The 27,957-nt window shown below is 33.6% G+C and overlaps 1 protein-coding gene across 2 annotated transcripts; it reads right to left on the reverse strand.

The window, feature by feature from the left end:
• Positions 1-19,422: 19,422 nt before the first annotated feature.
• LOC127100822 (replication factor C subunit 1) lies at positions 19,423-27,212 on the reverse strand. Of its 2 annotated transcripts, XM_051038105.1 has the most exons (21): positions 27,062-27,212; positions 26,808-26,924; positions 25,784-26,347; positions 25,635-25,702; positions 25,356-25,431; positions 25,216-25,277; positions 24,922-25,124; positions 24,628-24,758; positions 24,330-24,521; positions 24,124-24,245; positions 23,835-24,042; positions 22,810-22,863; positions 22,470-22,639; positions 22,267-22,357; positions 21,476-21,657; positions 21,219-21,383; positions 20,587-20,659; positions 20,395-20,487; positions 20,063-20,312; positions 19,875-19,928; positions 19,423-19,794 (listed from the first exon to the last, which is right to left on the reverse strand). In XM_051038105.1, exons 1-21 carry the CDS (start codon positions 27,062-27,064, stop codon positions 19,658-19,660), a joined length of 3,015 nt encoding a protein of 1,004 aa, XP_050894062.1. In that variant the 5' UTR covers positions 27,065-27,212; the 3' UTR covers positions 19,423-19,657. The 2 variants fall into 2 exon arrangements, 1 of the variants encoding a protein (XP_050894062.1); XR_007794481.1 differs by lacking the exons at positions 19,423-19,794; positions 19,875-19,928; positions 20,063-20,312; positions 20,395-20,487 and adding an exon at positions 20,739-21,059 and having other exon boundaries at positions 20,616-20,659.
• Positions 27,213-27,957: the final 745 nt, after the last annotated feature.

The following is a 27,957-nucleotide window of genomic DNA, read 5'->3' on the forward strand; positions in this document are numbered from 1 at the left end:
TTAGCACCCTTTGTATCCATGGTTATCCATGGGCTCTTAATTGCTGGATCACTTATGTTTGTCTGAAAAAAGTGTTTGAGGAATGTTTAGGAAATGTTTTGAAAAGGAGAATTTAACTTTGTAATGATTCTTGTATGAATGTATACAAAGTGGTTATCTCGTTTAGTTTTGAAAGTCGTTTAGAAAAATACAACTTGGCAATGATTCTAGTACGAATGTATACCAAGTGGTGATTTTCTAATATTTGCAAGGTGTGAAAAATGTTTTTAGGTGGTGAGCCAGCAATTAAGGGTTATACCGACCCAAGGTCTTTATGGGCATTTCCTATCCTTATGAGGGTAAAACTATCCTTACTATTGAGAAGTAAGTAGTTTTATCCTTTGGATGTAAAAGGGACATCGTAGGGTCATCGATTGGTCATTGAAGGCAACATTTGTAAGGGTACCTTAGCATTCGAAGGGACGATCATCATTTAACCATAGGCTATACCGAAGGGTCATCGAGGGACAAAGGCAACATTCGAGGGACTATGATGATTTAAACGAAGGGTCTTTGCTAAGTGTATCCCCACATTCGCGGGACATGACCATAATACCGTAATACCATAGGGCAACAAAGAGAGGTCCAAGATCACAAAATCAAAGGCACTATTTTACAATCAATTAGGTAGTTGTAATCAATTGAGTAATTAGGTCCACGTTATAATCAATTAGGTAATTAGGATGAATCTCCACATTAAAATCAATTAAGTAATTAGGATGAATCTCCACATTAAAATCAATTAAATAATTATGATGAATCTCCACAAGGGTATCCCACAAATAAAGTGGGATACCTAGCAAGCTACCCTCTTCGGGAGTATATGAGTCCTTACAATATTCAACAAACAGGTCAGATTACCAAATGGGGGTGCAATCGAGGATTACACTGCAAAAGAAACACAGCAGTAGGAATGTCAGGCAAAATAACGCATGATTACAATAGAACAGATCAGATAAGCATAGAATAAAACAACCAAAATATTAGAGACTGTCACGTTCGCTTCTGCCTCGCCTAGCGAAGGCTTAGCGAATACTCGCTACATGCTCGCTTAGCGATGTGCTAGCGAGCGGCTGCGGGTTTTGAATTTCAGAACAGTACGATCTCCGCATGCTTCACGCCCTATGGCATCCAATACAGACATTATATGGTTCAGCATTCGAGATATTCAGGCACACTTAAATTCACATGCAAAACCTCAAATATATTCATGAATTCAATTATGATATCACATGCAAATTAAGAACATAAAACGGTAATAGTAATGCAAACCTGTTTGCAATCGAATTGCAACCTTGAATTGGCAAGTCGGATTGAGTTGGGCGGAGGTGACCTTGATGCGGATGAGCTTAATTCAGGGTTTCCTTTAGGGTTGCTCTGAATTCTCTGGGTTAGCCTCCAGGGTTTGCTGTGCCTTCTCTCTATCTCCCGTCTTCGTTTCGTTTTCGTTCCCCTTTTCCTGAATGAAGCTCTGCTATTTATAATGCTCTTTTTATGACCTAATGGGCTCAGAATGAAGCCCAGAATTTTCTGATATCCGCAAGCTTCGCTAGGCGAGCGGTATAGCGAGGGGTTCGCTAGGAGAAGGATTTGCTCGCCTAGCGAGCATGCCAGCTGGAGTCATTTCCTCGGTTTGGCCACCTGTGAGCTGGGCCTTTGTTCTTTTAGGGTCAATGCCTTGAAAAGTAAGTTGGGGTGCCTTAAAAATGCCTTGTAATACTAACGGGCAAATTTTGGGGTATGACAGCTGCCCCTGTTCAATATTCTTGAACCGAGAGAGTTAGAATGGTCTGTATGCCATTCGTGGTCTGGAGGTGGAAGATTATTGAACACTAGAATGCCCCAAAAATTTGCACTTGTTAATCAAGAGTTGATCTAGATGGAGATGGGCTTAAAGATGCCATCCAGGAAGTTTGATGATGAAAGACCAGAACGGGTCATACACCGCTGGGGATAAAGGATCAGAATGGACCATATGCTAGATCGTATCTGAGTAGCAGAATGAGTTATCCATTAGGCGGGTGACTTCGCTGGGGATGAAAGATCAGAATGGATCGTACGCTAGATCGTCTCTGAGTTGCAGAATGAGTCGTACGTTAGGCTGTATCTGACGAAGGTAGAATCAGAATGGATCGTACGCTAGATCGTATCTGAGTTGAAGATCCAAATGGGTCGTACGTTAGACCGTATTGGAGTTGCAGAATGAACCGTACGTTAGGCTGTATCTGAAAAGGGGTCAGAATGGATCGTACGTTAGATCGCATCTGAGTTGAAAATCCAAATGGGTCGTACGTTAGACCGTATTGGAGCTGCAGAATGAGCCGTACGTTAGGCTGTATCTGAAGAAGAAAGTAGTCGTACGCTAGACTACACCTCGGAATGTACCGTACGCTAGACAGTATCTGAGGGTTTGAAGATCCAAATGGGTCGTACGTTAGACCGTATTGGAGTTGCTGAAAGTCAGAATGGATCGTACGTTAGATCGTATCTGAGTTGAAGGAGTCATATGTTGGGCTGAATCAGAATGAACCGTACGTTAGGCTGTATCTGATAATATTTGTTGTTGTATTTGCAATGAATATTTGGGATGGGCTTAAAGATGCCATCATTAGGAGGATGTCAGAATGAATGTTGACATGGAGTATATCTGAAAGATGATGTAATCAATAGGAGTATCCGTCTGACTGGATCTTTACCTTGACTGAATCAGGAGGATAATCAACCTGAAAAATAAAGTTAGCTTCATGCCATGTCATGATGCATGGGATGTTTTATGCTTCTGAAACTAAATGCGAACAATGTATGCATGCGTATGCTGTGAAATGATGTAATGAATGAATTATGTGTCTGAAAATAAATGCGAACATTGTATGCATGTATATGATGTGGAATGATGCATGAATGAGTTCTGCATCCGAAAAGTTTTGCCAGGGGAAAATAAATCCCCATATTCTGGTTGGAGATATTTGTATTGATGACCCTTTCTTAGCTGAGGATACTTTATTTCCGTCTGATGGTGGAAATATCCAACAGAGCCTGGCTGGGGATAGAAGAGATGACCCGTCTGTCTGGTGATGCCGACCTCTTCTGGGAAATAGCTGGTTTTTGTGCCGGAGGAATAGAATTAGCAACCGGATTCCTTGGAACGCATGGTTAGACCTTATCCTCGATCCCGAAGTCTTTTAGTAATTGCTATTGCTATTTTATGCATGTATTTTTGACAAACATCGATCATATTCAAATGCATATATTAATTCAAACTAAATCAATGGACGTTTACCCAAACAAAACAAAGGAAGTAAAACAACAGCATTTTTTCGAACTAAAATTGTATTGATTTTGAAAGAGGGCCTATAAACAGGCAATTTGTGTACAGGGAGACAGAATTTCAAATAATCTCAAAAATAGCATAATATGAATTAAAATCTCAAATAATCTCAAAACAAACAAGAAATTATTAAGACTATTTTTCATTGACTTATCATGATCCATAGATGCTATGAAAATATTTTTGTATTTTTTAAAAGTCGGGAAGTATTTTAAAATGAATTAAAATCATTAAAAACCAAGTAATTCATAAAAAATATCAAATGAAGTCACAAAAATAATTAAAAATCATAATATGAAACTAGATTTTTCAAGAAAAATTTCAAAGTTGGTCTCATATTTTTCTGACTTCATATGAATTTTTAATGAATTTTTTAAAATAGAATGAATTAACAGAAAATAAAAAGAAAAATGAAATAAGCGAAAAAGCATGAGCCACTAGATCCAATTTATTAATTGATGTGGCACAAGGCATGGCTTGGATCTGAGGACACACGCTACACTCAAGTCAACAACGCTACATGGTGCATTAAAACAAGTAATTAAAACGGACGCGTGAGATTAGATCGTGAGAGAGAGATCCAAGGGCCATGAGCAACACACGTGGTGGTGGCGGTGGAAACCACCGTCTTCTCCGGCCAAACAACAGATTCCTGCCAAATTTGCAGAAAAATAAATCTCAACAAAAATGAAAAATAAGGACATGGAAATGAAGCTCGTGTGATGTAGATCATCATTGTGCCATTGGATCTCTTTCATTCTTCCTATATTGAGAGAAAGATGAAGGAGAAAATCATAGTATCCACACGGATTGTTCATGAAATGGAAAATTGAATGCATCAAAAGCTTGCCTCAAGTATGAGGACTTCAGAGAACCACCAAAACACAAGAAAACTACATTGAATTAAGAGTTTCAGATCCAAAATGTTTGAGTTGATACCTTCAAATTGGTGAGTTTCTGGCCACGAATTCTTCAAGCTCTTTGCTCCTCTTTGATCTCTGAATGTAGGGGAGATGATTGGCTAAGGAATCCGGCTTTGAAACTCAGCTAATGTTACTGAATTTCAAGCTCAAAAATCTGGAAAAAAGTTAGTGATTCCTTTGGTGAGGGTTATGATCTCAGTTTTGCAGCATATGGGATCTCCAAAAGGTTATGAAATGAAGCTCATGAGGCTCTTATTTATAGGTGAATGCAGCTGAGTTCACACTTTGCTCATGTGCATGGGATTTGAATATTTGAGTGCATGGGCCTTTGTGGACGTGTGAGAGGCTCGTGGATGGCTGAAGGAGCTTGTTGAGTTCACAGAGAAGGCATGTGGTCATGTACATTGAATGGAAAGGACTTGCATTTCAAGTTTCAACATAAAATATCAAGAATGCACATAAATGAAAAGAAATTCGAAACTCAAAAATGGTAGACCCCAAGGACTATTGTGAGTAATGGTTGGAAAGCTGTTGAAATAAGAAACAAAAGTCATGTTGGGCAAAAAATAATTTGGCATGTGCAAATTGATCAATACTGGCTTGGAAAGTTCAAGTGTAAAACATATTCAAATTACTTTGAAAAAGTTAACCAAGAGTAAGCTTAATCAAACCCCTCTGTACTGATTACAAAAGCTTCAAATGAAAATATATCCAACATAAAAGTTTTAGATATTTTCAAGATGGTCAATATAGACTCAAATTTTGCATCATTTGGATTTTCTATGACAAAGTTATGGGCATTTGAAATTGGGTACTTTTTCAAATTCAATGAATTAGATCCAAGATGACCTATAATGTTTTGCAATATCACATGTATTTCCTTTAGGATTATTAAGTTTTGTACAACATAACATTTTAATTAGACATCTCAAGATTTCCAATTCCTTTGGTATCACCTCAAAATCATAAAAATTGAGAAAGTTATACTCTTGGAAAGTTGATCCAAAATTAGGGTTTCAGTCAAAATGACCTATAATGTTTTGAAATGAATGATGACCTTACAAGTTTCAAATGGATTTTTGATGAACATTAAAGTTGTTAATATATTAGGAACATGTTTTATTTTGGGGTCATCTTCATTTGACAAATAAATTAAAAGTTATATCTCATTGATCCTCAGCTTAGTCAGATGACTTGACTGGTCAACTTCTCAAAGTCAAACTTCCAATCTTGATGAATAAATGATTGAGGGGCCTAAAATAGGCTCATATATGCATAAAATGATAAATGAAATAACTTCCCTTGATTAAATTTGATCAGAGGTTGAGATTGCTTCATGGGCAAGGCATAGTCAAAGCATAGTGAAATTAGGGTGTCCTTGGGAAACAAACTTCAAGACCTTTGGGTTATCTTGATCAAATTGGAAAATTGAGATACTTGGGAGACATATATGATGATTAGGAACTTTGTGGACCATTGTCATGCTTTTTCTCATCTTCATCTAGCCATTGCATTGGGCTTAGGAGCCTCCTAGGAGCATTGTGGAGCACATGATCACTTGAGCTTCAAAATAAAAAGAGTTAGTGGCATATTTTTGTGCTTTTGGTTAGTAATCAAATAAGAAAATCAATAACATACAATACAAGCATGCTTGGTGGTATCAAAACACTCAAACAAGTCCCAACCCTAGGGTTAAGGAGCCAAACATGCTATGATCCTTGAGGCAATGCACTTGTGCAATAACATGATGCCATGAGGGATCTTAGGGTCAAAATTAGGGTCTTACAAGTGGGAATGTGGAATTCAAAGGTGGCGCCCACCACCCCCCCCCCCCCTCCCATGGCGCCCGCCATGAGAGTAAAGGGGGAAGTTCATGGAATCGTGGCAGTTTCCTCCTGGTTGAGGGTTGATGTGTCATGGCTTCTCCTATAGCGGTCGCTATACAGAATGCCACAAGTACAATATTTGCCGAAAACCCTAATTTTTTGGTTTTTTTGCTTCGTTTCTTCTAAAAGGTCCTGAAAGAGCTAAATACCTGAAAACAATACAAAAGAAAGAATAACACAAGCAAAATGATAATAAAGACCTAATAAACATGTGCAATCCGAGTCAAATACGCGGTGTGATTCAGTGTTATCATGTTGGATCAACACCAATGACCAGATTGTCTTTTCTTATGAATTCATCTCTACATTAAGTGAATTTAGGACGAGATTATGTATCTTTCTGCAATTCTTAATTAAAGTATTCAAAATTGAGTGATTAAACCAAGAAGCTTTTATATTATTAAGTAAATCCTCTTTTGTATTGTTCAATAACATGGGTAATAGTCGAACTCTTGATTTTCAGAACAAAGCATGTGTATCATTATTATTGATACCTTATTTATAGTTTTTCCTTCCGATAAGTAAGCTTCTTACTATAGTGGAATCTAGTCAGGCTTTGTTAGTCCCGGTTTAAAGACCAATCCCATTTTGGTTGCTTAGCTTATTTGGTAAGGGTAGTACCTACAAGCATTGATGCCTTAGTCAAAAAAATTGTTGGGGCGGAATATGAAAGTTGAATGGTCTATAGGGGGTGAAGGGGTGAATGGACAATTCCCCTTAAACTATTTTCAAAATATTTTCTTAAAAAAAATTCACATATATATATATATATATATATATATATATATATATATATATATATATATATATATATATATATATATATATATATGAATATGAGGTGTTTTATAAAAAGATACATTTAAATGTCTATCACAGTTACGAGAGATAATCAGTAATAACCACAACTGGGATAAACGAAGTTGCTTAAACAAGCAAAACAACAATTTGACATGATTCAATTTTCACAAAAGGCTCAAATTGAATTTTGATTAATTGGATTTTAAATCTAAAATTAAGAGTTTGTACAATTATAATCATAAGAAAGAATATCCAAAGGACTAGATCTAAAAAGGATGAACAAAAAATCGTTATAAGCAGGGTAAAACCTATTAACATGATATTCTAAAAAGGACGAACGACCTAAGCCATGCAATATTGTACATAAATGTAAAAGAGATGATGAAAAGGAAGATATACACAAGATTTATAGTAATTTGGCATGATCGTGCTCATTTTGCTCCTAATTTGCTCTTCAATGGTAAACCATTGAAAATTATTGAGTCTTCCACTATAAAGCAAATTAATGTAAGAGTTTTTGATACAACGGATAACCATAAATAGCTGAAAACTTTAAGCCAATACACACTTAAATCATCAAACGTCTGAATCTTTACTTTCGTTTTGTTGAGGCAGGACACTGAAACTACTGAATCCACAAGATCACACGGATATTGGACCAAGAGCTTCCCAGGAACAAATTCTTGCTTCAAGCATCTGTTCTACAAAGACATTCACTCAGTCCTATCAGGTATCTCTTGTCCGAGATATTGTTCTACTGGAGATTCTTCAAACTCCCAACTTCGTTCTGTATAAGTCTTTTGATAAGTGCATTTTGATGCACCTTCTTCTACTATTTTACTTACTTAGGCAACTCTATAGTTTACTCTATTATTTTTCCTCTTTCAGTGCGTTTTTATATTTAAGTTTATATATGGCTTTATTTTATTTTCGTACTTTATTTTTAGCTTAAATAGTTATTTGATACCTTGTCACTGTGCAGATCATAACTTGAGCTACGAGAATCTAATTCACAGGTTCTAATAGGAGTTAGAAAATTGAGAGGTTAAGCTAAAAGTTTCATGTTGAAGTTAGAAGTTGATTCGGAGTGAAGAATAGTTGAGTAATTCTTTTTAATTCCAAACTTAAGAAAATACTTAGTTTTGGGGCCGATTTTATATTTTTTTTGGGCCGGTTGCTATTAGGCCCAAATTCTCTTGCTCTATTTAAACAACTTAGTAGTTTTAGGATGGAGGACTCATCATTCATGAAATAGAGAATAAGGCATACGAATACCATGGAGAGCTAATTCACAAAGAGTTGATCTGTTATATTCAAATTTCACTTTGAGGTTTTTATTAATTTCAGTTTAATTTCGATTTCTTTTCAATTCTTCTTATAAACTCGTTTTCTTAATTCGATTACTTTCATTTTCTTAATTTGATTGTTTCTTATAGGATAAAGTTGATTAAATTTTGACTGTATCTTTGATCCTTAACTATAATCACATTAGCGTAGCTTTTTCGTTATCGTGTTTGATTAAGTCGCGTTTTCTTAATTCGCGTTTGCTTAAATCCGTTTGCATAATTCGGAAATTAGGAACATATATCATATAATACCAATTGCACTTGTCAATGGATATTGTAATCCAATGGGATCGAATCCGCTAGGGAATTGAAATTATAAGAATCGATGATAAGTCGGAAATCGATACACTAGATTAGCTTATTTATCAATTTTGCTTTTACCTTTAATCTTCTTCGATTTAAGTTCTGAACCTTAAAAAACCCTTCTTTTCATTCGTTTGGTTACAACATTCAAGAGTCCTTGTGATACGACATTCGAGTGTCGCTTCCATTTTACTATACTTTTAAACTTGTTTTTGAACCATGTGCAACAGCGAATCAAATTGGCACCGTTGTCGGGGACTCTTGTAGATTTTAACCATTATTATAGTCATATGTGTTGTGTTTTAGCGTTCTTGACCTAATTTTCTTGTGTTCTGCCTTTTTCGCATTTTAGCATAAAAAAATTGTTTTTAAGAAAATCGTTTCAGATTATTCTGATTCTTTGTTAATTAAGTAGAAAAAAATTAACGATCGAAAGTCTTTATTTAAGGACTAAATGGTGGACGCCCCCTAAAAATCTGAATTCCTTATTTTTCTATTTTTTATGATTTGTTTTCTATTTTGATAGTTTCAAAAAAAATCTCAAAATTCTTAATTAACTTTATTAGATTAACTTTCGTGTTTTTGTAATTTTTTTCCTTTTATTTTAATCATTTTTCTGTATTTCAATTGTTTTTGCTTAATAGAGACATTGTCGGTATTTTCCAATTTGTTGCTACATTGTTGAATTAGTTATGTGTTTTCTCATTGTTTGTTGATTTTTTTATATTGAGTTTAATATGGATGATCAAAGAACTCTGAGACAACTTGTTGCCTCTGATGTTAATTATAATGCTTTATGTATTGAATATCATGTTGTTGTTGTATCTTTTGAATCGAAATCTGGTTTAATACACTTGTTGTTAAGGTTTAGTGGTCTTGCATGTGAGGATCCGCATAGGCATCTAAAATAATTCCAGGTTGTGTGTTCTACACCTTTGAGACCTAAAGGAATTATAGAGGATTATATCAAGATCAGAGCATTCTCGTTCTCACTTCAAGGAGCTGCAAAAGATTGGTTGTATTATCTTGAGCCGAATTTTGTTACAGCATGGAATGATTTAAAGAAAGTCTTCCTAGAAAGATATTTTCCTACCTCCAGAGATGCATCAATCAGAAAGAATATATCTGGTATTAGACAGGGAACTGAATCATTGGCAGAATACTAGGGGAGATTCAAATAGTTAGTATCCAACTGTCCTCAACACCAGATTACCGAGCAGTTACTTATCCAATACTTTTATGAAGGATTTCTACCAATGGAAAAAAAGCATTTTAGATTCTTCTAGTGGTGGAGCACTTATTGATAAGACTTCAGCTTCTTCCAAATCCTTGATTGAGAACATGTCACTCAACTCCCAACAGCTCACAACTAGGGATAATTCTATGGTCCAAGCAAAAGGTGTGAATGAGATTCAGGTTTCTTCTTCCAACAAAGCTCTAGAAACCAAAATTGATGAACTTACCTTTTTAGTGAAACAATTGATGCTACCCCTTCCACCACCACCTCCATATAACCCTCAACAAGTAACCACCTTTTCATCTTCTGAACTTTCACTAGAGGAACTTGTCAAGCAAATGGTTGTAAATAGTCTCCAATTTCAACAGCGGACAAATTCTAGTATTCAGACTTTACAAACACAAATTGGACAAATTGCCACTTCAATGAATGTCATGCAAAAGGCTCAAGGATCGAACCAACTACATGCCCAAACAGTAGTTAATCCAAAAGGCCCTAATGTGAATGCAATTTCCTTGAGATCCAAAAGAGTTGCAGAACCATCCCTAGAAAAAAAATAAAAAATTTGTTAGTGCAACACCTGAAAATAAACCTGAACCTTCTATTATTGTTGAGGCTAAAAAAGAGTATGTACCACCAATCCCTTTCCAACAAAGAGTAATGAAAAATAATAAAATTAACGAAGAAGAGCATTTTGTTTTTCAAATAGAGTTGCTTTCTAAAGTTGTTGATAAAGCTTATTCTGATTTGTTTTCAGCTGATTTTCCAACTTTTTCTGGTTTTGATGATATTTACTTATGTGATGATTGTACTAACACTAACATTTATGATGTTTGTGCTAAGATTGATGTTGTCTTGCAGGGTGACTATGTAAATGAAGTTGTTTATGTAGTTGAAGCTCTTGACATCTCGGCTGCCCCAAACATACCTTCCATTGAACAACCATCTTCTTTAGAGCCTAAACCACTTCCTAAGGATTTATATTATTCATCAAAGCTTCAACTTGAGCAGGAACATAAGAAGGGAATTGGATGGACATTAGATGACACTCGTGATATTATAACATCCATATGTATGCATAGGATCTCACTTAAAGATGGAACAAAAGTAGTGAGGCAACCCCTTAACCCTTTGATTCTTGATGTTGTGAAAAATGAGATTACTTTTACATGCTCATTCGACACTTTTACTTATCGAAGATCCTCCATTGAACTTGGAATAAAAGATGTAGGCGCCACTAAAAATTTCAAGAACAATGGACATTGCCCAAAGCTATTTCATGAGAGTCCCACTTTGGAAGAAGAGATTATAGAAGAGCTCTCTTTGGGAAAGGCTGCTTATGCAATCATTCATCTGCCTTGACTCCTCGGGTATGTTCTTTCCTTTCTCTCACTCTTATTTTATATTTATGTTCTTTCATTGAGGATAATTGATGTTTTAAGTGTGGGGGAGAGAATCATTTACTTTGTTTTATTTCATTCAGTTTCTTTGTTTTTGTTTGTTTTCTTACATGAAATTAAAAAAATGTATGTTTTTCTATGGTTTTTGAGCTACAATTTTGAGTATTTTCTTTTTTCTCTTGATTAAAGAATTGTGGTGTAATGTGATTGATTATTTTTGTACATTCTTAGTATGATATGTAGGACTAAACTCTAAATTGTACATTATTTGTGGCTGATCAATTAACCTTGTGAGATTTTGAGCCTTTTAATGGATAACATTCAAAAATCCATCTCTTTCTTTCTTGTGTGATTTCACTCATGTCTGTTAGTCTCTAGAACTTGAATTTAATCTTTTTGAAATTGTTGATTACTTGTGCACACTGATATGATAAAGGCAGCTTATTTTGTTTTACTTTTAGCCACTTATCCAAAAAGCCAACCTTGAATAATATCATCCCTTGTTTGAAAATCTTTGAGCTTATTATCCCATTCTTTGTTTAAACTCATTACAAGCCTGGAAATGAAAAACAATGTTATCACTCATTCATAGGGTTGAAAGAGTCTTGCTTGGAGTTGTGTAGGGTTGACTAACTACAGTTGTGATATTTCATTCAAAAGTTGGTAAAAAAAGAAAGAAAGAAAATATATATATATATATATATATATATATATATATATATATATATATATATATATATATATATATATATATATATATATATATATATATATATATATATATATATATATATATATATATAAAAAGATAGAAAAAAATGGAAAAACCAAAGAAGGATGTCATTACTTCTGAAAAAGAAAAAAAAAGAGAAAAGAGAAGAAAAATAGCGGAAAAGTTGTTGTTGGAAAGTGGATGAATGTAGTTCAACTCTCGTAAGTTCTTTCATGTCTCTTTTCTCCCTTTGAATCTTAGCCTAGTACCCCTTAGGATTTATCTAACACATACCTTGGTCAAGTTACAACCTAATAAAAGTTCTTTTGATATTTGTGTGCATGTAATTTAATTGTGGATGTTAGAGTCTTTTCAAGCTTATGGTAGTACTAACTTTCATGTTGTGCTTTGAGTGTAAACAATTAAATTAAACACTTGAGAGTTGAGTGAATTTTATCCTGTGAGGATCTTACTGCTTTTGATGTAGTCTTTGGTAATCTATTTTCCTATCTGCTTTGAATGTCACTAAAAGTTGCTCACTAACACCATATTCTTGAAGCTTAGACTTAGAATTCTGCTTGTACTTTGTATCTTGAAAACTTTTGGAAGTGCATGCTCTGTTTTTTCCTTTTATTTTGAAATTGTGATTTTGCTCGGAGTGTAAAAGTTCAAGTGTGGAGGAATTTGATAAGTGCATTTTGATGCACCTTCTTCTACTATTATACTTAGGCAGCTCTATAATTTATTCTATTATTTTTACTCTTTTAGTGTGTTTTTATATTTAAATTTATTTATGGATTTATTTTATTTTCGTACTTTATTTTCAACTTAAACAGTTATTTGATACCTTGTCACTGTGCAGATCATAACTTGAGCTACGAGAATTAGATTGACGCGTTCTAATAGGCGTTAGAAAGCTGAGGAGTTAAGCCAAAAGTTTCATGTTGAAGTCAGAAGCTGATTCAGAGTGAAGAAGGGTCGGATAATTCTTTTTAGTTCCATACTTAAGAAAATACTTAGTTTTTGGGCCGGTTTTGTATTTTTTTTGAGTCGGTTGCTATTAGGCCTGAATTCCCTTGCTCTATTTAAACAACTTAGTAGTTTTAAGATGGATGATTAAGCATTCATGAAATAGAGAATAGGGCATACGAATACTATGGAGAGCTAATTCCGAAAGAGTTGATCTGATGTATTCGAATTCCACTTTGAGGTTTTTATTAATTTGAGTTTAATTTTGATTTCTTTTCAATCCTTCCTATAAACTCGTTTGCTTAATTCATTACTTTCGTTTGCTTAATTCGATTGTTTCTTATAGGATAGAGTTTATTAAATTTGATTGTTTGTATGATCCTTAATTATAATCACGTTAGTGCAGCTTTTTCGTTATCGTGTTTGATTAAGTCGTGTTTGCTTAATTCGTGTCTGCTTAAATTTGTTTGCATAACTAGGGAATTAGGAACATACATCATATAATACCAATTACGCTTGCCAGTAGGTATTGTAATCGAATGGGATCGAATCTCCTAGGGAATTGAAATTATAAGAATCGATGATAAGTCAGAAATTAATACAATGGATTAGCTTATTTATCAATTTTTCTTTTACCTATAATTATATTTGATTTAAGTTCTGAACCTTAAAAAACTCCTTCTTTTCATCCATTTGGTTACACCATTCAAGAGTCCTTGTGATACGACATTCGAGTGTCGCTTCCATTTTACTACACTTTTAAACTCGTTTTTTACCCCTATGCGACTACGGATCACCTTCACCCAACTCATATTCTCTGAAAGGTAGTCTTCAGGTACCATATCACACAACATGGATCTTAGTTTTGATACACACAAAACAACTGGACAAAAAACATTAGCTCTCGTAATACACCTTGCATCTACCACTCACATTCAATCTTTAGAGTTGAGTACCACAATAATGGGGTTTAAGAGATAAAAGTTGAAGATGATTGGTTATTAGAAAGAATATCACATAACACAACTAGATCTCATAAGAACAACGTTTTAGGAAGTTTGTTGTTCCTTTCGATTGGTTGAATCTTGCAAAACAACGACATGGAGAAGTGTTCAACTTTCGAAACTACTTCAAGATGTTTTTTTGGTGAAAAGGGGGCACAAGTTATACATGATGTCACAATATATGGGTACAACATTTGGGCCTTGCTCAACAGGCCAGATTGATGTGTTTCAGAATGAATTTTCTATTGAAGATTCAGTTAGATTTTATTGCTTTTATATAGCAATATGATTATCTGATTTGTTGGACAACTGCGAATATCAAATAAGATTTAAAAGTGATTTGAATTTGAATTTGAATTAAACCAAATCATATCTTTCTGTTGGAGATATTTATGGAACCAATCTTATCCAACAGAATATGCAAAGATTCAAGACGAACACTACAATAAATAACGCTTTTCATGACAAAGCTTTCAACTCGAACAATAGAAAATTGAGGTATAAAGTCAAGGTGCACTATTGTTTATTATTTAAAAAAATAAAAAACCATATATTCCCTAGGATTTTCAAAACACCGAGGTAAAAAATAACTCAGTACAAGCTTCGATTCTCAGCTAACGCAATTTATAATTTTATTTGTTTGTAATTGTAAACAAAGTGTTCCAACCCTTCAGTTTTCTATTACCATAGTTGTATGTACACCACATTATGTTTCAGTAACTTGGCATACTTGTAAATTTGTCTAATTGAATTGTAAATCAACATTCAACATTGTGAATTGAAGTTCATCGCTAGGGTTTAGAGATTGAGAGAAAGTGAGAGGGATTCTTATATTTAGGGGGAGACCTAAATAGAAAGTCATTAGGTAGTGTTAGGAAGAGACATTGAACAACATAGAGTTTGTTGTTGCTTGTAAGACTAAATGTACTAAACTACTAATTGTGAACTTCCTTTCTTGGGTTGGAAGCTAACCTTCCAGACATATGTGTTGTTGCATCGAACCACGTTACCAATTATTGTATTCTTTAATTCTTTTCGACTTCATCATCTTGTACAAGTTAAATTGTGTTAATTATCTGGATTTTGGTATAAGAAGTCGAATTAGTTGTCTAGGACATCGCGTTTGATATTTGTCTCCTGAGGAACAAAATTTCAAAGTTTTTCACAAGGTTGAAAACAAGGAGATAAGTGTTTTTGATTGAGATAACACACATTGGTTTCTCTTCAAGAGTTGTGAAAATATGGCTTTCTTGGTGTATCTCAAGAGAATTATTATTTTCATCATCCAATAATCATCTCCTCTTTTTTTTATAAAATTGACAAACATGATTTATATAGGTGCTAGAGATTATGCACAAAAAGGTGAAAAAGAGAACAAATGGTTCGAGTCAAATTATGCAGTTATCATTTGAATTAACAAAAATAATGACTTGAATCAAGGTAATAAAATGTGGAAAATATCAATTTGACTTGAATCATGATTATGTACCCATGATTGGAATGAAATAAAAGAATGTTTCAAATCATTGTTAGTTTTTCAAATAAAAGAATGTTTCAAATCATTGTTAGTTTTTCAAAAAGCGTATGTTCATGATTCGAGTCAAGAAGAAATATGATTCGAGTCAAGGAGTTATGTGATTTGAGTCACATATCTTTGATTTGAATCAACTATTCAGTGGAAAACCCAAATTTCAAATTAATGTTTGATTTGAATTGTCCATATGCTTGATTCAAATTAAGCTTCAAAAAGCCTAGTTTTAAGTTTTCTAACTTATGATTCAAGACACACACAAGATGTTGACTTTGACCAACTTGCTCAAGTCCTTTTTGCATTGGCCAAGTCCTTTTTGCATAGGGAGTGTTGCCTAAATTTTAAGTCCAAAAGTCTCAGATCAAACCAACAGTCCACACAAAATGTTTTTTTAGGGTTTTTTATTCTTATTATGTACATTAATGGTCCAAGACCACACAAGCAAGCAAAATATTCACAAACAAGATATATCACACAATATGGTCCAAGTGGACAAAGTGAAAATGACATTAACATAAACAATTAGAATGGTATGAATAAATGACAAATGAATAAGACTTAAAATTAAATTGCATTAAGGTAAATGACTTGAAATTAAATGTTAGTTGTTAATGAGTTAGAAGTTAGTATTGCTTTTCCTTTTTATTTTTAAGTCATTCTTTGGAGAACACTCAACCCACTTATCACAAGCATGGATCCTTGAACCAAGACATCTTCCAAAGGAAGGAAAAAAGGCCAAGTTTCCATACAATACCATGAACGGGGAGAAACTTACAATCTCACTAACTAGAATGCTATGCTTTTTGTGTCAAAAATTTAGTGCTATGTTAAGCAATCCTAATTGGACTTATGTAGAAGTCACAACTATTTGAGACCGGACAATAGAATTTTGGTGTTAATGCATGTTAGAGACATAGTATAATGAACTATGCTCATGAAACATACTACACACAAAAAGAATATGCAAAAGTGATGGCCTAATCTCATCCATACTTATGTTGATTTTGCAATCAACTAGCCTTAGGATATTGAGATATCATAGGTCAAATGAAATGGATGCATAAAGAAGGGGAATTAGATGAAGAGGGAGGGGAATGGATCAAAACTCAAATTGGACAAATGAGGACTTTTACCAAATTAAGATCATTCATTCATTTTGGGAGATGGAATGTACATTCCATCAATCCCCTAAATTCAATGATCTTAACCTAGCAAAGTCAAATCAACCTTAACCAATGCCCAACAACACAAGTCAAACTCACAAAGACCATTAAAATGGCTCAACACAATTATTTGGCATTTATTCAATTTAAAATACTAAAAATAATGCATTAAATTAAATATGGTTTGTCAAATTCCTAAAACCTCATCAAAACACCAAATAAATGGCCATGAGATTTATCATAGGTCAAAGGACCTTGGAGAAAAAATTTCAGAATTTTTGGAAACTTAAAAGTATTTTTAAACAATTAAAAATATTCACAAAATCAATTAAATCATGAAAAATATTAATAATGATCCAAAAAATAATTTTAATTCGAAATATGAAAGAGGGTTTTATTTTTAAAAAAAATTGGTGAAACTCTCATATTTTTTGGATCAATATTAAAATTAATATGAATTAATGAAAATAAAACAAATTAATTGAAATTCAAATAATCAAAAAAAAATGTGGACCACTTGATCTCCCTCATTAATTGAGGTGGCAGATCAAGTGGTCTAAAGCGCGCGTTCCACCAAACACACAAGTCATCGCGCCACACCAATGGTATTCAAAAGCAATGCTCAAGATTAAAACGATTTGAACTGATCATGTGGCTCAGAACCTGTCCAGCACACCACCGACGCTGAAACTCCAGTCACCTTCTCAGGCGAGGCTCACCGAACTGGTTCAGTCATCACCATCACGTATATTAACTATCTCGAAACCTTATAACTAGTCTTTCTTTCTTCGGTCTCCCATTCTTCGTTAGAGATCTTGATGTATTTTCTTTCATAAATACTTTATTTGGTTGTTTCTTGTTGAATGATCATAGTTGATTAAAGAAATCACTACGTTTGTTGGCGGTTTTAGGTTTGTTGAATGATACGATATTAAATTTTGTAATAATGTTTTATTTTTGAACACGTTTAAAAATTATACAAAGTAAAATAATATTCAAACACATTTAAATATTTAATTTTTTAAAATAATATTCAAACACATTAAAAAATTTAAATTTTTAAAATAATATTCAAATACATTTAAACATTTAGATTGTTATTAAAAAACTAAAAAATTAAATATTATTTTTGTCATATAGCGATGGTTCTTGAGACATTTTAAAATGAAATATACAAATAAAAATTCATACAAAATAAAATTACAGACTATTTTAAATATTGAAAACGTTCAATTAAATATTATTTGTTTTAAATAATTTTTAAATATATTTAAATATTTAATTATATTAGTAATATTCGAACACATCCAAATATGTTAATATTATTTTAAAAAATGTATTTAAATAAGTTTTTATTTTATTTTAAAAAATCAAATGTTAAAATATTTTTAAATATTATTTAAATAAACTAGATAATTAAATGAATTTTTACTTTAATATGTCTTCTCAAAATATATCAAGAATCATAAAATATGAAGAAGAAAAAAGTAAACTAATATGGTAATAAATATATAACATTGAAATTTAATAAACATATATATCATAAGTAAATTTGACTTTTTTTTTTATATTTGACTGTTAAATCATATATATACTAAATATATTAATTATCAAATATACCAACAAAAAAAATTATTTATAATATTAATAGGAGGGTGTATTCAATACTACTACTTAATTAAATATTTGTTATATTTGTTAAAAGAAAATTTGTGATAATTCGAATTCAAAGCCAATAAAAACTTTACTATAGTAGTTTGGTATATTTTGTTTTAAAATTAAGTTTAAAATTTTAGATAACTAATATGTTTAAAATATCATAGAAGTATGTATGATATGTATGTTAATATATTAATTTTCGTAATATAGAGGTGAAATCGGCAAGTTTAAGTTTGAAAACGCAAAACGAAGTAATTTAGAAAACAAGTGTGACAACCTTACATGTGACCAAAACTCAAAGTTGCAACATATTCGTAAATCGGAAATCTTTATTACAAGTCTAAGAAGAAAAAATCAAGAATTACGGTTTTGTTTTTTTTTAACTCAATACTCAGGTTAAGAACGACTATCACGAAGGGGTAATGGTGACGAGAATATAAATTGATATGGTATGGAGGATAGTATCAAGAAAATCATATAAATCTTTGGAGTAAAAAATAGTGGGATCTAAAATTTGAGTTTAAAAAAAATATGCATTGTCAAAGTAAGGAAATATTACAAAGATATCCGATCAAATTTCATTATTAGTGTAAAAATATTTTAGAATGTATATTTTTTTTCTCAAAAACCATTTCAAATGGGAGCAAGTAAATAGTATATTCAATGGAGGACTCCTTATGAATAAGGCCTAAACTTATTCATAAATTATTCAATGGAGGACTCCTTATGAATAAGACCTTACGTAGCTGATTTTGTTACATTATGAACAAGACCTAAACTTATTCATAAATTATTTTCAACTTATTCTTCAAAAATATGACTTGAATTGATATAAAAGTATTTTTATCAACATCACGTTTCATCTTTGACTATGGGAAAAGTTTATAATATAAGCCATTATATATTTCCTATTAAATTATATATTTACGATTAAAGGTGTTACCTCAACTCTAAAATAATTTAGTATTTATAACTTGTCTAATTTATATTCATCCAGTACAGCATTATCACATTTTATCTTTTATCCCTAATACTACATTCTATTCGACATCGTCAAGCATTATCACATTTTATCTTTTATCCCTAATACTACATTCTATACGACATCGTCAATCTTATAATTATACCATAAACACTTTTCTTTTAGCTTGTTTTAATTTTATATCACAAGGCACCATCTGCATTTAAGAAAATCGGCTAAAAAATTACCAAAATAACACATTGGTTCACGGAATCCTCCCTAGAAAACAACCACTCGAAAATTTAGATAGACCTAACATATTACACAAATAGAAGGGGTTCATATACAACTCTTCCATAGTAATGTCCCCACAAAAAGGCACGTTTAATATTTCTTCACCTTTTTCTTTTTGCAGGAGCCTTTGCCGTTTGAGCAACTTTCTGCCCAGATGCTGAAGCACCTTTACCTCTACCACCAGATGCCTTCTTGGAAGAACTTCCCGTTCCCTTTAATTCTAATTGTACTTGCATGCCTAGATACACAAATAGATCAATTACCAGTTGCATTCTTCTATTAAAAATAAATCACTAAAGAAAACCATAGATATCCTACCCTTTGAACTCAAACTTTGAAGTTCTGACTTCAGCTTCTCGCCAGTTACAGCACCTTCAAATACAGTGTGCATCATAAAATAATGTATAAGCAATCAATTAATGAAAAGAGTAAAATAAAATTATTATGGAGGCCGATGATTGTCGATCTGTTGTTATATATATGCAGCCTAAAAAAACACAACTTACCTGACTCATCTGCGTCAGAGTTGTTCTCTTCTTCACTCTCATCCAAGGCATTGTTATCATCACCTTGTTCCACTCCTTCATCAACCGGTTCTAATATAGCAGCAATTCGCTTTTTAGGAGCCTTTTTAATTCCAGGAAGAGTAATTAAATCCGCAGCTCGAACCATCCGAGTTTTGCTTTGCTCTTTGTATGCTTTTGTCAAAGCTGACTTGACGGCAGGCAGTATGCCATCTAGTGGATTAGGATGACCCTGAAGAGTAGAATATCAAAAAATTAACCTGAGGTTGATATCAGTTTGTGGTAAAGAGGCAGATTAAATATAGTTTCGGGACCTTGAATTTTGATAGCTCTACTATAGTATCAAAATCTTCCTGACTGATTGAGTATGTATTCATAAACTCCACAACTTGCTCAACAGCTTCAGCCTGATAATTTCCAAAAAGTCATGCATTAATCAACTAAAATTTCACATTTCAGCTTAAAATTTCATGTGTTTGAAAATAATGTCATAATGTACTTCCAACCTTAGGAAGGACTCGGAGAGGTTCTGTCAACTTTTTAAGAAGAAGAGTAAGGTATTCCAAGCGGATAGTGTCCCTGCATTGCAATATAGAGAAATCATAATGATTCTATTGGTCGGTGTTGTAACAAAAAATATTTGTTCCTAAAAGTCTACCTGACATATAGCTTCCAAAACCCTAATATACAAGCATGTATATACCACAACCACCCAGGTAGTAGTTGCTTGAAGCACGGACACCGACACTGACACCGAACATGAAACCGACACTAACATGTTGACACCGGTAATAATTTGAAAAATGAATAAATTTAACATACTCACAAGTGTCAATGTCAATGTCCGACACCGACAGACACTAACACGCCTTTTTTCAGATGTGCCGGTGCTACTGAGGTTGCTACCATTGACTTGTACATTCAACACAACTCAAAATCAATGACATATTGACAGTTGACCAAATTCATAGGGTTCCAACTGCACTTAGTTTCCATCCAAAACCATAACAAAATTATCAAGAAGGCTTAGAACTTATTTGCAAATATTGACAGGACTCAGCAAGTGACCAAGTGAAATCAAACTCTCAAAACCAGAAGCATGAGAAAAGGTGAGGTAAAATATTGCATTTATATTTACCTTCCCGAACTAGATTCGCGAGATGCTAGAATGTGAACATGTATGTCATCCATAAGTCTCATGTTTTTACCCCTTGTCGAATTCTTCCCCAGCCAACCACCAAATCGGTTAAAATTTCGTTCTCCCTGTTCAAGTATTTCCCTTGACCCATGTAACAATGAAGCACTGAAACAATGATAAAGAGAAAAGATGAACCGGATGGAGAAAATTTTAATAAAGAAATTGTTATTTTACAGAGCAGTGACAAAGCTACATACGGAAGTATACATGATGCCAGAGAACTAGTTTGAGAGAGCTGCCACTGTCGATATCTGCGAATCTGTACGTTCACTATATCACCATCAGCAATAGACTCGGCAGCACGGGCAATCAGTGCCATGCGTTTTATGCCATTGTCATCCTTACCAGCCGAGCTTGGTCTATAATTGATATAGTTTTCCTGCCATATAGTGTCAAAAAGAAAAACATATGAGTATTTGAAATATTCACCAAGTTCGTAACATTAAGGCAAACAGGGCTATCCAGCAAAAAAAAAGTAAATTGCTAAGGAATATGAAATCAGCAAAACATATTTTTAACTAGCAAATTATTCCGCGTAAATGAAAATTTCTCACCACTTCCAACCCTGAGATGTGATTGCATTAGCAAACACACAGGCCCATAAAAGTTATAACTTTAACCTTGAAGAAATTCATGAATAAGAAAGATTATGCAAGGACCAGTTTATAATATGGCAACCAATCCTAATATATAATATTTGGCATGTAAAATAGTATTACTTTCAGGTTAATATTTAACCAAATTTAAGTTCTATCAACCATTGTGTGATTTTTATTAACAAGATATGTGGCTAATGCAGACATGTATGGCTAAATTGATTATAAGATAGAAGCCAAAACATTTAGACTATCAAAGATGAATTGAGATTACTGCAAGAGATGGTATAGAACACTGGACTGCTACTAAGTATAAATTTCAATCCATAATAGGGGGGAAAAGATGACCCCCAAATAAAACGAGGCGTAAAAATTGGAAATGATTAAAGAACCTGGATAAGTAGAGGAACAAGATCAGGGTCACTCATGCTAAGATTTATCCTCTCGTCCATTTTCATCTTTCCAGCATTGAAACCAAAAAGCCTACAAGACAAGAAAAGAATCATAAATTTTAATTCAGTTCAGTCACAACCTTCTGGCCGGTTAAACATGGTTTAAGACTTTAAGTGCGGCACTTAGATGATATATGTCATACTTATCAACAGCTGTGAATGGTGAAATGTCTTCATCTTTTGCATTGGTAAGTAAGCGCTGCCTGATATCATCATAGTTGATAACTGACATGGAGAGGCCCATATATTGTAACTGGTTTAGTGCCATTCGCATATCTCCATTAACTCTTTCTGCTAATTCCTCAAGAGCAATCTAAAACAAACACGGTGAATGATTCAAAAAAGTACTTTATTTATGAACTTACAAAATATTGTGAGAGACGGACGGATATCAGTGATTAAATGTGTACCCCCATAGCCCACAAAATCAAGTAGAGTAAAACTCTCCAAGATATAAGATAGAACTATGTTGGCAAAAATCACCTCATTAACTTGAAGCCTTTCAGCCTTTGCAACCTCCATAAACTTCTTTGCCATCTGGCATAAATAAAAATTTAAGTTATAAGCTACCACACCTCAGCATGTTTGTTTTAACATGTTAAGCATAATTCAGACTTCAGAAACCAAAGCTGTAGATAATTTACATTCTAGAGTAAGTAGGTTTGATAAAAAAAAATTAGACAACTAGACCCTCATATATGATAGGCCATACGTTATTGAGTAGCAACAAAAGTTACTTCCATGAGGATGTAACAAAAACAAGTTACTCAGAAATACACCTCATCTTTCATTAGGGAGCAGAGTGAAAACAGTGGGATACGCGAATAGGTTACTTTCTCTATATAAGATTTACTAATTTTATCTAGAATCACTCAAGGGTAACAGACAGCCAAACTAAGTCATCATAGATAAAAAAAATCCGGATCATGGCAAACTAATTCAAGGTCAAGATCATACACAACACCAAAATATTAGAGATTCAAGAAAGTAATGCATTAAACTTTACCAAAGTGGAACACCAATATCATAAGACAGAGAGATACATGGAAGTAATTAAATGTCCAAGTGTATGACATTCAAGAACTGAGCAAATTCAATTAATAGAAATAAACCACAAGTAAAAATGTTCTTGTTCCATAGTCAAGTAACATAAAGTGGTCATGAAAGAGAGGATAATTATCAAAAGGACATGTTAGAAATCAAATACTAGCTTTGATGAGAAACTGTATTATGATTTCTGGCAATAAACAACACTCATTTGTTCAAGTAACTGGCAATTTCCACTTTATTATGTATAACATAAAATAACCATAAAATTTGGCAGGGGAGCACCCCTAATGTCTGTACAAGCAAGGGATCCCTGTTGTTTTTACATGTTTAATGAATCCATGTGATTCGGATGGAAAGAGAGAAACAAAAGGATCTAATATAAATGAATGATGGTTTTAAATTTACATAAAATAAAAGAGAAACAATGACATTTAGCAAGAAAGAAATGCAAGAAAGACCTGTTGCTTTGTAGGCTTCCGGTAACTAAGAAGCAAACAGTAGTTCACTAGGCTTTTTAATTTCTGGCTATAACGGTCATTGCAAATGCAGATAATGGGAATTTTTGATATCTTGATGCTAGCAATAAGATCAGCAACACCACCCCTATCACCAGCTGACATCCCATCAACCTCATCCATAATGAGCACAGTTTTGGACTGCTTTGGCCTGGAATTTACACTTAAAGAAACATAACAATGTGTATGTTATGGACTCACTAACTACTTATTATGATAATGAATGACCAACCTATTCATATTAGTGCCAAGGGCCTCATTCGTCACAAGTTCCTTGATAGAATTTGAATTGCTTCCGCTAATTCCTTTTTCAATTTTGCTATCAGCTTTTCCACGGCTATCACTAGCATTTACCTTCAATACAAACATGGACGTGAGAGGAAAATACGGTGGCAAAAAACCTTTGCCATGCATGCATTTAATAAGAAATGTCACCACCTCTATGGCCAGGAAACCCAGCTCCTGACACACCAGCTTTGCTGATGTTGTTTTGCCTATACCGGGGGTTCCACTTAATAAGACAGCCTTTTTGGAAGTAGAGTCATTCTGCTTTTTTCCTTGTTTTTTATTACCACCTGTGTTGGAAAATTGCTCATGCCAACCTTTTAACCAATTTCGAAGCTGTAAAACCTGTAAACCATTACATTTAAGATAAGGGTAAATGATGATCCATATCCAAGTATACATATGAAAAAATAAACCACCAAAATATGGTAATGAGGACAAGTTATTATACAAGTGATTGATTTCCTATGATATCCTTTGGATTTGTCGGTCGATGTTTCTCTGTCCACATCACATTAGACTGAACAGTAGCAGCTTTCTTAGACTTGGCTTGGTTGGAAGGTGAGCATGAAGACAGAGAGGCTGCATTTGTGATAAAGAAATGCAACTCAGAATATAAATAAATGAACACCTTTGGTAGCAACAACTTTACTCAAGGAGCTGCTGCTAACTCAACAATACTAACAAGGGTAATCAAAGGACAAAACAAGTAATGTAAAACTACAAAATACTCTATAGGGTTTACCCTTTGTTTCTGCTTTCAGATGAATTTTTGAAGGGGATGGCACTGCAACAGCCTTTGTTTCTGCTCTCAGAGGAACTTTTGATGGGGATGGCACTGCAACAGCCTTATTCAGAGACTTCTTGCTTTCATCTTGCTTAGGAGCTTTTGCAGGTTTAGATGCCCGGATCATATCGAACAATCCATCCTCTGTGAGGAATGAAGTTCTTATGAAGAGAAACATATGTGTCAGCAAAATATGAAAACATTTTTAACCTACCTTGAAATATTTAAGAGTATAAATATAAGAATACCAACCCTAGCTCTTTAGCTTTTTCAGACTTCCTTCCCCCAATATCTTCGTCACATAACAAATAATTCTGCAAACAAAAGATGGTTATTGCATAGTGATTAAGTAAATTTAATTGCAATTGAATAAATAAAAAGCATTATATAACTGTTTTCTTGCTGACTGATCCGGTGACACGGCCACCGTGGCGTTTAATCAAATCTTCTGCTTCTTCTCGTTCCAAACTATAAATATACAAAAGAAAATACATGTAAAGACTGAAGAGAGTGAAAATGGCATGAAATAAGTGATGACATAAATACTGTACATGGAAAGAGAACATAAACATCAACAAAATAATAACTAGAAAAGGCGGGAGTAAGAGATGAGGCAGCAATAATATGTAAATTATGTACTGCTCTGTGCAAGTCTAGATTTATGTGAATACCTGTCTAGTGTTCCACTTATTACAAAAGTTAAACCAGCTAAACAGTTAGGAGCACCTTCAGGGACTTCCTGACAAATGAAAGAAATTTCAGTGCATTGACAGAAAATAGTTCCAATTGATAGATCCACAGATAACTAAGAAGTATTAACCTTTTCTCCCTTGTGTGGTGGATCTTTTCTTTCACCAAAATTCATGAATCCACCCCTGCCACCTCCTCGGCCCCTCCCACCAGATGCTGGTGTTGAGGCTCCTCTTCCACCACGACCCCTTCCACCAGATTTAGCAGCATTTTTCTCATCATCTTCATCACTTTCTTCCAAATCTGCAGATTTCTTGGTGGTTCCCCTGCCACCCCCTCGGCCTCTCCCACCAGTTGTTTGTGTTGATGCTCCTCTTCCACCACGACCCCTACCACCAGATTTGATAGGAGACACAACATCTTTCTCATCGTCTTCGCCACTTCCATCCAAATCTACAGGTTTCTGCGGGATCCCCCTACCTGAACCACTCTTCAATTTCTTAGTAGGTGTTGAACCAACTAACTTCTTTTTATCAGGGGCCAGAACAGAGTCATCTTCATTAATGTCATTCATAGTCTTTCTTTTAGCCGGGAGCGCCTGTGTTTCTTCAATCTCATCTTTTGGCTTTGGTTTAGACGTGTCAAAAAATTTGCTAGTTTTCCTTCTGCCCGAACTTGTTTGACCTTCATGTACCTACAAAAGGACATATTTCCCTCTTTATAATCACAAGTTTTCATATGTTAATATACAAACAAGTCCAAAACTCTATGTCTGAATAATTAGTTCCTTGAATTATGAATCTCCTAATGAAACCCATCCCGCATGGGTTTCATTCAACGAGAACCACTATCGATATGCTATAATAAGAAAAAAAATACATCAAACCATTACTTGCACATGCAAACAAACATGTACAGTAGAAAATGAGCAATGAAAAACATGTCAACAAAAAATGATCTAGCATTCTTCAAATTTCACAAGTTTTCCATTCATGCATCTTACTATAGAATCTACCAATTCCGAAACGAAATCAGTGTTTTAACTTCATATACATGTTGCATTACATTTAGGGTTTAAAAAAACTCATCAATATGAATTACTAAAAACAAGTATATCGAAAGAAAAAAAAGGTGAAAAGCGTAACAGGACTAACCGTTTTCTCCGGGTCGGGTTTAACCGGAGAAGGTTTCGGTGGATTGGAGGGTTTGGGGTTACCGGCGCCATTGTTGGTTTTTTCATGTGATTTCATGAACCACTTCCTTATATCACTCTGTCATTCGAAGATTTAAAGATAAATATAAAGAAAAAGAGGAAATTAGATAAGGAAATTGAAAGAGGATAATCGATTGATGTTGAAAAGTGAAGAGAAAGAGAAAGAGCGAAGAAGAATGAAGAACCCTAACATACCATTTGTGCGTAGAGGCGGGAGAACAGAAAGAAACTTTGTTCGAGCTGAGAGTACAAACCTGAATCTTGCTCTCTAATATTACTATCCTTTTTTGGGGGTCAAAAAGTATATTACTACTATTATATTTTTGACAAATGTTTTTTCTATTGAACAAATGCTTTCTAATATTATTATTCTTGTTTGAATATTTTTTTCTTCCATGCAAAATGGAAAACTAATTTTTTTTGGTTACAAAACTTCTAGGTTTAGTTTTTACTCATTTTTTATAGTTTTATAAAAAAAAATTGTTTTAATGACGTGTATTTTTTTAATAATTTATTATAATTTAATTGACTTAATAACATGTTCTAATTTATATAAAGCATTTTAATGGTTAAGAGTAGCACTAAAACACTATTGCTTCTATTTTTGTGGTTGATACACATTCAACGATCTTCCGGAATTCACGTTGGATTACCTTGTGACATTTTAGTCATTTATTTTATATGTGACTCAAAGTCATGCTTAAGTTTTATTCTCATAAACATTTGCATAGTTTCACATCTCTGAAATATTGTCTAGAGGGTTAACCTTGTAGGTGAGAGAAAAAATGATGAAATCTAAGTAAGAGAAACTTATAGAAGCAAAGGGATTCTTATGATTGAAAACTAAGAATTAGATGACCTTTTGAGATATCTCAGGCGATTTGAAAATACTTCTAAATATTTTGAGATTGTGTGATTCAAATATTAAGAATGAGAGGGATTGGGAAATACTTAGTTAGAAAGTAGATTTTATTTTTAGGAACTTAGAAGGATACTTTTGCATGGACCATGTATAATCTCATGTAACAAGTCTTGAAGTATAATAAATTAGAGAGTTGTTCACTTTCCTATAGTAAATTGGCTTTATGGAA

Source organism: Lathyrus oleraceus, chromosome 7 (assembly GCF_024323335.1).
Source record: "Lathyrus oleraceus cultivar Zhongwan6 chromosome 7, CAAS_Psat_ZW6_1.0, whole genome shotgun sequence".
NCBI classification, from domain to species: Eukaryota; Viridiplantae; Streptophyta; class Magnoliopsida; order Fabales; family Fabaceae; genus Lathyrus; species Lathyrus oleraceus.